General features: G+C 39.2%; 1 protein-coding gene across 10 annotated transcripts in view; it reads right to left on the bottom strand.

Moving 5' to 3' along the window:
* Positions 1–1,636: 1,636 nt before the first annotated feature.
* Positions 1,637–10,327, bottom strand: part of LOC143295046 (polypyrimidine tract-binding protein 1-like) — a 192,571-nt gene continuing 183,880 nt past the window's right edge. For all 10 annotated transcript variants that reach the window (XM_076606594.1, XM_076606595.1, XM_076606593.1 and 7 more), the window contains 2 exons: positions 9,053–9,116; positions 1,637–8,586 (listed from right to left, as the gene is read on the bottom strand). In XM_076606594.1, the coding sequence (XP_076462709.1) occupies positions 8,518–8,586; positions 9,053–9,116 (133 nt within the window). In that variant the 3' untranslated portion in view covers positions 1,637–8,517. The remainder of the gene's footprint in view (positions 8,587–9,052; positions 9,117–10,327) is intronic.

The raw sequence follows: 10,327 nt of genomic DNA, 5'->3' as shown, positions 1-10,327 counted from the left end.
TTCTTTAACTCACTCAGTACGGCCAGTCCTCTCTTCTCCTTTACACAGACCCCTCGGATGTCCAGTGGGTGTCTCAATGACCCAATCTTTACCTTCCGTCATCAGAATTGTGGTATTCTTTGTCAAAATTCACGTCTTCAGTATAAGAGCCTTCCGCTTGCAATATTTTGATGATGGTAATTGGGGTGAAACGCTGTTAACGTCGTCTCTTTCGCCGTTCGTATGGAAAGAGTTAAAAATGTATGGTTGAGGAGGGGGTAGGGGTTGGGGGGGAAGGGAAGCTGGGGGGGGGGGATAAGGTTCTATTGATAGTATAAATCCAGATGATGGTGAGTTTGGCTGTAAGATTTGTCCTGTCTGGGATTTTCACCTTTTTGCAAGTATGTAGATACACATTGTAGACATAGTAGTTTTAAAGTATTACATTTGTTTGGAGGAAGACAGTTTGGCTATTAACATAGAAAAAGTGATGCATGGAAAGCATCCATCTGTGTTATGTACAGACAAAAGAGGGCAAGAGCTTGTCTGTATTATCCACACACACACACCTCCCCCCCCCCCCCCCCCCCCCCCCCCCAATGACATCTCAGTATCAGCATATTACAGAGACTCACTGAGAAAGAATACAGGTATTATATACATGTACAGAGGGGTGGGGAATGAGAGACCATTTGTTACATATTCTACAGACCATTCTCAGTTTGAGTGAATGAATGTGTGCATATACATATATATATATATATATATATGTGCATGAGTGTGTGCATGTGTGTGTGTGAATCAGAATGTATGTGAGAAAACAGAGGGTGGAAGTGACAGAGAGGAGGGTGGGGGTGAGAGAGAGAGAGAGAGAGTGGAAGGTTGGGAGTGAGAGCAGTCATTACGTAGAAAGACCAGTTAGCACACAGCACACAATGGATGAAGACACCAAAGAAGACAACCCATCACCTTCTGCTAACAAAACCAGCTGGATTAAAGCTTGCCTCTGCTCCCTCTTTCTGGTGTTTTTTTTTTTTTTTTTTTTTTAACCCTTACAGGACCCACTACTCGTAATTTCCTGGTTGTGTTCAGAGCTCTGGATGTATCTATATTTAAAAAAAATTTTTTTTACAAAGTTCTTTCTACAAACTGAAGTCCAATTTGTGCTGGATTACTGTGGATAAAGAATGCGTTATCAGATATTTTAATTTTGTTAAATATTGTGGACATCCATCCATTAATCGTTTTAACACTTAGAGACATCTATCAGTGAATAAAGATATGTTTTTAATATTCATGATGATGTCACATAAGATAACATTGTAGACATCGTGATCAGATGAACACCCAGTATATTAATCATTTTAGCCCCAAACATAGGGGTTCATCTGGTTCATTTCAATTTTCCCCTGACAAAGTGCCCATATTTTTTTGGCAAGATTTGTTTGTTTTGGGGGTTGGGGGGGGGGGGGAGTGATGGGGGTTCTAACTATGGGTGTCTAATGGATCTCCATCATGACCTTCCCTTTGGCTCTAGCAGTCTGCTGCCCTCAGGAGGTACCAAGGAAAGGCATCAAGCTGGTTTTGTTTGGTGCAGAGTGAGGTCAGAGCAAAGAAGAAGAAGAATCCAAGAGAAAAAAAAAAAAAAAAAGGAGGGTGCAGAACAGACAGTTTTATTGAACCCTTATCCAGACAGTTCAACAAAGCATCAGAAAGAAAAAGTGGTTACAACATGACACACACTACATAAAAGTATTAGTTCATAGCCAAGCTTAAACATCCACATGAAGAACAACAACCAAAATGAAACTCTTCGGACAGAGAATGTACACAAACTTCCTATTGCAGAAAGAAATGAGAAGGGGAGAAAAAGAAAGAAAAAAAAGCTGGAAAACATTAGAAAAAAATAAAAGACAAGTTGACTTTTAAAACTATTGACTAAAAGTCACTACTATTTTGCCATGAAAAAAATTAAATATATATATAATATATATATTAATATTTTTGGAAAAAACTGGGGTGGGGTAAACAAAAGAAGAATAAAAGAAAAAAAAAGCAAGAGAGAAGAAGGAAGATAGATATGAACTGAAATAAAAACATAAAACAGTAAAGGGAAAAGCAACAGAAAAAGACACCAGTTCATCCCGCTAATAATACAGAGCATAGCATAGCATAGCACAGACCAGATGAAATTTCCAGTGCAGCTGCAACAAAGAAAGACTGTGGAAAAGGTCCACTAAAGGCGCAACACAGTCAGATCTGAAACGTTTATTACAAAACTGTATTTAATATCATACGACTGAGATATACAAAATCAATCTTTTGTAAAAATTTTATTTAATTGGTACATTCGAAAATCTTTTTTTTTTTTTAATCAAAACAAACAAACAAACAAAAAAAGATCAAGGCATATTTATGTGTAAAGACTGCAAAAAACCACATTAAAATGCAAAGTTGTAATGGTTACCAATAAATAGTAAACCCTTCATCTGTTCGGCCCCTTCCTTCCCGCCTTCCCTTTCTCATAAAAAAAAAATAATAATAATAATGAGTTAAAAACCAAATGTGTGTTGATCCCTCATGCAAGCAAAAATTGCCATATCTTTACCCCACCCCTCTCGAGATCTCTATCTCTCTTTCTCTTCCCCAACCCTCCCTCTCCTCCCCCCCCCCCAAAAGTTCGGTCTCTCCCCTCCCCCACATCAGTGAAGTATGTCTTTTGGACACAGTACCACACATCTTCAACACATATGTTTGATGCATGTTGATTGCAACCTTACACAAAGCATGGGTCTTTTCTCAACGTAGATGGTCGGTTGGCCTATGTTCTGCACTGTACTGTACTGCAGATCTCTTCAATACAACTGTTTTTCTGTACTCTGCATATGACTTAACACACACACATACTACTTCAAACTCATGTATTTTGATGTGTATGGCATGACACTCAACAAAGATGTTGATGTTAACATGTTGGTGTATGCTGTGTGTAACGTGACACAACACGATCTGCCCATTTGACACAGCACAGACAGTTAATCGGGAACACAGAAAATGAGATGTTAGAGACTTCTGCACAACAAACTTTTGCTGGTATGCTATGCACAATATTACACTTGAAACTCCATCAATATACAGATTTGATGTAACGTTGTGTATGACATAACATTCAAAACTTACTCATTACAAAACAGTTTGATAAACAAACACGACATACAACCCAGAATTTAATACACATCTCAGAGTTGATTTGTGTAGGCTGCTATGAACAGCACGGAGATCTTCAACACAAACTTGGTGCTGTGTGTGTGACATCCACATGCAACGCAAAATTCAACAAAGTCTGCATGGTCATGGTAATGTTCTTTATAAAACACATAAGCTTTATGTTGACTTAACTATACAAATGTTTACACAACCCCCCCCACCCCCACCCCTCACCCCAGCCAGCACAATGCTGGGTTTGGTTTTGAATGAAACGACATACAAAATAATGGTTTTGCTTTACACAGACAATACAAGACGCCAGACCAAAATTTCTCAACCACAATGAAAGGACTTGCCAATGCCACATGCAACACACAGACACGTTCAAAACAAGTTTGCATAAAAAGCCATCCAGGCTTGTGATTTGAGGCCCACGTTTGTCCCACATCCAGACAGGTGTGTGGACAGGAGGCACAGGAGGACACCTGAAGGGAACGACGAAGACTGCCACCACAAAACACACACATGGACACCAACACTCTGCCACTGAAAAACATGAGGTGTTCCCCACCACAGGCACCACCAGTTTGCAGCCCCAAGTTTAAAAAAAAAAAAAACACTCCCCAAAAATATATATAATTTTATTAGCGAATCGTCATCAACAAATATTATCACACACGATGTGGTAAAAATGTGGTTTTACGTCCAGGAAAAACACAGCCACACAAAACATTATTTTTTTCAAATTTAAGACCAAAAGGCCACACTACCTTTTTTTTATTTTTCCTTTTTTTTTTCAAACCCAGAGTCATTTAGAAAAAAAAATGAAAGAAAGAACAGTAAATAAAATACAAATTACTATACTGAAGATTCTGAAACAAGCTGATTTAAGTGAAGTTAAAATCATAAACTTGGTTTCAGCACCAACACACTAATGTAATCCACACCATCCTCCATCCATTATGCTGTAAAAAGCTCTACGTCATCAATAGCAGACAACTACTATCGGCCAGTATTCCAAAAACAAATCAATCAAAACATGTTGTCATTACTATTAAAGGAAAACAATCATGTCAAACAGATCTGGTAAGGAAATGCACCTAAGCCTCCACACAGCTACTATGTAGGCCTACCTGACTATTAGCCAAGGAGAAAATCGGACTAATCACAATGATTTCTAGCCCTAAATTCTTATCGGAGCTCAGAAAACAAATTCTGAACTAAAAAAAAAACGTCCACAATTGCATGCTAGACAGTTTTGTGGTAAAAAAAAAAAAAAAAAAAAGTGCGGTTGGGGAGGATGGAGGTGAATCCATGAAGAAAGGGATATCTAAAAAAAAAAAAAAAAGTGTGAACAAACACCACAGCATAAATGCAGCCAAGAAGAAAAGCCAGAACCACTAGTAACACTACAAGAATCCACACAACTACAGAAAGAGGAAAAATGAAAAAGAAAAAAAAAAAACTAGGCCAAGAGTATCAACTGCCTCTAACTACAGTTTATACACATCCAAAACAAACCAGGGCAAAAACCACTTCAGTTTTATTCATTAAAATAAAACAATGTAGGTGAGACTCAATATTTCAAACACAGATCAAAATATTTTTTTGAATATTCAGATGTTTTTTTCACAAGGACAGTACGTAAGTTATGGAATGCCAGTTTTTTTTTCTCTCTGCGCTGTCTGGTTATCATGTTTTGATTTCACCCAGGTCAGGCTGACAAATGCTTTGAAAGGGTGCATAACCCACCAACATGACATCAAAGTCAGATCAAATTATGTCTAAAAATTAGTTCTGTACTTTATAAACAATGAATTCAGTCAAAACTTTTCCAACAGGATTGCAGTTGAGGATTTAATGTAAAGAAAATGTCATGCTTGCACTCTTGTATTAAACATGGGAGGAAGAGGGGAGGGAATGGATATATATATATATATATATATATATATATAACTGGAAAAAAAAACTGGGGGAAAATTGGGGAGGCAACAAACAAAAACAAAAACTGAGAAGTCAATAACAACGGTGATCGTTAGCATAAAACTATCCATTACATTTTGCAACACCCTGGTCATGAAAAAATCACATATACAAAATACATTTATACACACGGGTATGAAACTGCAAAAATAGGTATTTGAACTTTGATGATCATCCAGTGCAGGACCAAAAGACCAGACACCACCAGACATCGTGTTGCAAACGGTCAACAAGAACCAACACAGACATCAGTGCATGAGGGACCAAAGGTGTTGCAAACCCACCCTTTCCCTTCAGGCTGAACCCCAGTAAAGCTTGCAGGTTGAACAGGAGCTGCTGTGAAGGAAACCTTCAGGCCTTGGTGAGGGGGGGTCTGTCTGTCACCCACACCAAGCCTGCACGCTTTACATCTCTGCTCAATGGATTTCTTCAATGTAGGGCCCTACGGGACTGTGTTTCTGGCCTACAACCAAGGGGGATCATGCTAGATATATGAAATGTGACCCAACAACAGGTCACGATGAATATGTAGCAATCTATGTCTGGTGAATGTAACCTGGCCCATACATCTGACCAAAAAAGTCAGGTTTTGTTGATGTTTATGATTAAGGTGAGGTATATGCTTTTTGTGAATATTTCTGTATTCCACAACTTGTAAATCCCCCTCCCACCCTCTTTTTTGCACATATTTTACCTCTCAATTCTTTATTCAGTAGTACTCTGCTAAGTATTAGAACACAACTGTTAGGGTGTATGGTCTGATCTCAGGCTAGCTGTGTGGACTTTCAAACACACAAAGCATGAGATCGACAAATCAGGAGACTGACACTGCCTACCTATACTTTAAAAGCAAAAGGATTTCATTTCAAGCTTCGTTCACAAGTGTTCAGCATTTACCTGAATTAGAAAAATAGGATTTTCAGCTATGGATGAATCAGAATTGTAAACTAATTCACACATTCCCAATTATACATGCTGAAGATGAACTTAGGTGATGGGGTTTGGGGTGTATGTGACTTTTTGTTAAATTGTTAACATTCTCATCAGGTTGAGTGGACTGAGATCTTCATGTTCAATCTGGTCAAGTTGCTTGGATTTAACATTTGGTTTGGTTCTACAAAGATGATCTTGAATTTGACAGCAAATGCAGTAAACAGGCAGGCAGTGTCCAAGTGTAAAAAAGGCATCTGGATGTTGTCTACTGCTGAGTCATTTAATCCTGAAGAGAAATGCTCAAAACCATCTGTCCTCTGCAACATATCACCAAATAAACTACTGGGTATCTGACAGCTTGCCAGCTCTGTAAATATCCACATTAAGTTTTGAAATGAAAAAGATAGATGTATATCATATTCTGGGTTTTTGGGTTTTGTTGTTGTTGTTTGTTTTGTTTTGTTTTTTTTGCCTCAGTATATTATTAACACTGCTGTCTATCGTTTGTCCAAAACAGGTGATGGTTCAGCTCACAATAACCCACAGTCAGGTAATGAAATACTGAAAGGCGAACACACTTAAAAGTTCCTGTCATGTATACAATGTTCAAATGTCCCAATACATCATGAAACTTCATGGATAAGAGCTGAAAGTTGGCCAGAACAAACTGTGTATTGCACTGTATTCTGTTGTATTGCATTGTACAGAATTGTATGTTTCCTCTCTTCAGTATGAACTTCAGACTGCTCTCCCTGGGGAGACCTACTACCGTTGTGCTGTAACACACATCAAAGAATAAAATCCTCTATGCATATGTGTGTTTTGACGTAAAGAATTTTCTGCAGAATTATGCAAGAAACCATTCTTGATGCTGTTGGGGCTTTTTGTTGCTTTTTTACAGTGCACTAACATGATGTGAAAGATGGAGGAAGCACCTTTCTCTCCTTGCCCTCATTCTAATGTCCACTACACGTTTAATAAACCACCCCTTGCCACTGTTCTGTCTTTGAATGGGAATACATTTGGCAGATTGGTTCTGGTGGACTCCCGTCACAACAACGCTAACCTAATACTTATCATCTGGTTAAAATACTGTCATCAGAATCACCCCCCCTGACCCTCTGCACTAATCTACAGATTGTGTAGCCACTTTCTTTTCTTTCTTTTTTTCTTTTTTTTTTCGGTTGAGGGTTTGAAGGACTACTGAATGAACTGTACAAGCCTATGAACAAGGTATTCCTGCTGCCTTGTGTCTCTCCCTGCATACCACCGGCTCTGGCGGCTCAGTTTATAATCTGCGTCCGTCCCCAGCTGGACACACGCACATGGAGATCTAGGGGTACGACAACTTGTTTCACACCTGTCCTCCCATATCAAGACATATGCAGTAAAGGACTTCCTTCCACAAAAAAAAAAAAAAAAAAAAAAAAAAAGTCCACCATTTGGTCTGCACTAATAATGCACATTCCCATTTGGTACTCAATTCTTTTTCTTTTTTTTTTAAATGTATTTAAAACAATTCAGTATTTATTATCTTTAAAAAAAATCAAAACAAATAATTATCAAAAAAAAAAAGTTGCACATTTGAGAATAACTGTAGTCTGAAAACATCTTCAAACCCGTAAAAAATTGCAACATCAAGATCTGGACGTATAACAATGTTTTTAGATCATGTCAATCCCATTTTGAACAATTTCACACTGCAAAAAAAAAAAAAAACCAACAAAAAACAAAAACAAAAAAAATGCACATTTGTCAAACAAAGCCCATAACAAAACAACAACCTTAAATATATTATGTATGTATACATGTAATCATCTTCCCCTGGCTTACAATGCCCTGAACTGACAAAAAAAAAAAAAAAAAAGGGGCCGGGGTGGGGGGCTGGGGGGGGGGGGGCGAGGGGGGCGCGGGTGGTTGGGGCATTGACAGCTGTGGGACATGTGGGCAACAGCTGCACAGCCAGAAAAGGAAGGCACTTTAAAACACCCCGTGCTGCTGCTGCACCGCCACCCAACAGTCCTAACGCTGCCGGAGGTGCCATCTGAACAGAAAGGGGGGACAACCACTGGTGAGTGGCCTGCACCTCTTGGCTTGCCTCTCCTGGTTTTTTTTTTTTTTTTCTTTTTTTCTTCTTTTTAACTAAAAATGCCTGAGGTGCCGCTGCTTCTTTGAACATCAACATTTTGTCACACTTTTTTTATTATTTTTTTTATTCATTTTTATCTGTACTTTGTGTACTGGTTATTCCATCTCCTTTTTCAGTCAATCTAGGTTAACACGCTCGAGGAGCGCCAACGGCATGTATCGGAACCCAATGGGAGAGTGTCTGCTGCTTGGTGGTTGAGGCGTGGCGTGGGGTGTTCGGTGTTGGGTGTGATGATTGACGGACAGAGATGGAGGCCTCCCCCTGGTCTAGATGGTGGACTTGGAGAAGGACACCCTCAGGTGGCTGTTCTCCCCCAGCTGCATGTTGTGCAGGCCCTGAAAAACACACAGCAACCTCCTCGTTCTCACCAATGTCGGCAACCACTGCATTCAGCCATGATCATTTAACTTGATTATTACATGAAAACAACACATGTTGCCCTGAGCGACACTTAAAACTATCTGAAAACAACACTGTCTTCTTCCTCTTGATTTTAAGATCTGCACCTCCTAAATAGACTCAGTATCTATGAATGGACTTTGGTATACCGATTATCGTTTTTACACCACAATTTTCAAAGTGTACATGCTGACTGTGATCGTGTTTGGAAACACTTTACTATACTCTCATGCCACTAGGCACCACAACTGGAATTTGAAGTAAGGACTCTCAAATCAAAAGCCCAGGCAATGCTCTAACTACTTGGTTTCTCTGCCTATTCTTGTCCAATGCATGTATTTTGCTACAATTTGCTTTTAATGCATGTAGATTACTGCTAACGTCAGGACTGTTAGTACTCACTATCAAGGACAGGATAGCTTCATCCACAGAGTTCATCTGGATCAGCGCCATCTTGCGGTCCTTCCTGGAAAAACACATGTATGTATGTCTATAAATAAAATGTGTGGGAGTGTGTGTGTGTGTGTGTGTGTATGTGTGTGTGTGTGTGTGTGTGTGTGCATGTATGTGTGCATGTGTGTGTGTGTGTGTGTGTGTGTTTGTGTGTGTGTGTGTGTGTATGTGTGTGTGTGTGTGTGTGTGTTTGTGTGTGTGTGTGTGTGTGCGTGTGTGTGTGCATGTGTGTGTGTATGTGTGTGTGTGTGTGTGTGTGTTTGTGCATGTGTGTGTGTGTGTGCGTGTGTGTGTGTGTGCGTGTGTGTGTGCATGTGTGTGTGTATGTGTGTGCGTGTGTGTGTGCATGCGTGTGTGTGTGCATGTATGTGTGTGTGTGTGTGTGTGTGTGTGTGGTGTCTGTTCGTTCCATCATCTCCCCCACCCCACCCATGCCTTAAACCATCACTACTTTCCCTGGTCCTCTCTCCTCAATTAGCCTTTAGGAAAAAAAGAAAAGAATATAAACGAGATAAAACAAACTCATCAACCAGTAGAATTACAACAAAGAGCCAATTGGGCTCCAAATTAAACTCTGAACTATTTCAAATACATGTTGATCATCAAAGAGAAAAGACATTTCTAATGGAAGCAGATGGAACTGCAGATTTTGTAAATGACACAGGTAAATATGGCTTTAACTGTTCACATTTATGGGTGATATGCACAGGGAGTCACATTAGAAGTATATTTTGTTTTTATGGCATCCAGTCGTAGTCTGTATATTAGACTGGTGAGCCTTCTGCTACTGTGATGTCCTTTTGTTTCAAAAGAATACATGTGATCAAATTTGCGCGATCTATTGTTAGTATTTTCTCTGTCAGAGTCAGCCTCCTGTTTTAGTTTCTTGACATGGTTCCAGCAAGTGTTCTTCAGTAGAGAATAACCTTCTTGTAATGAATATGGAATACGAATTTCTATGGCACTGGAAATGCTCATTGCACTTCTTTTTTTTTTGCACAATGATCCACCCGCTCATTTCCCACAATCCCTTCGTGAGAAGGGATCCATCAAAAGTTAATCTTTGTACCACGAATGGTACAAAGAATTTCTGTTACAAGTTCTCCTCTTAAATACAGATTTAGAATTGACACATAATAACACTTGAAATATGGTAATAGGAAGATCTAGTGTGTGATTTAATCCCATTGACATAGCCATAAGTTCTGCTGTGAATATAGAAAA

The sequence above is a fragment of the Babylonia areolata genome, chromosome 20 (assembly GCF_041734735.1).
Source record: "Babylonia areolata isolate BAREFJ2019XMU chromosome 20, ASM4173473v1, whole genome shotgun sequence".
Lineage (NCBI taxonomy): Eukaryota > Metazoa > Mollusca > Gastropoda > Neogastropoda > Buccinidae > Babylonia > Babylonia areolata.
Note: the sequence above shows the minus strand (reverse complement) of the source record. Positions and strands in the feature narration are given on the sequence as shown.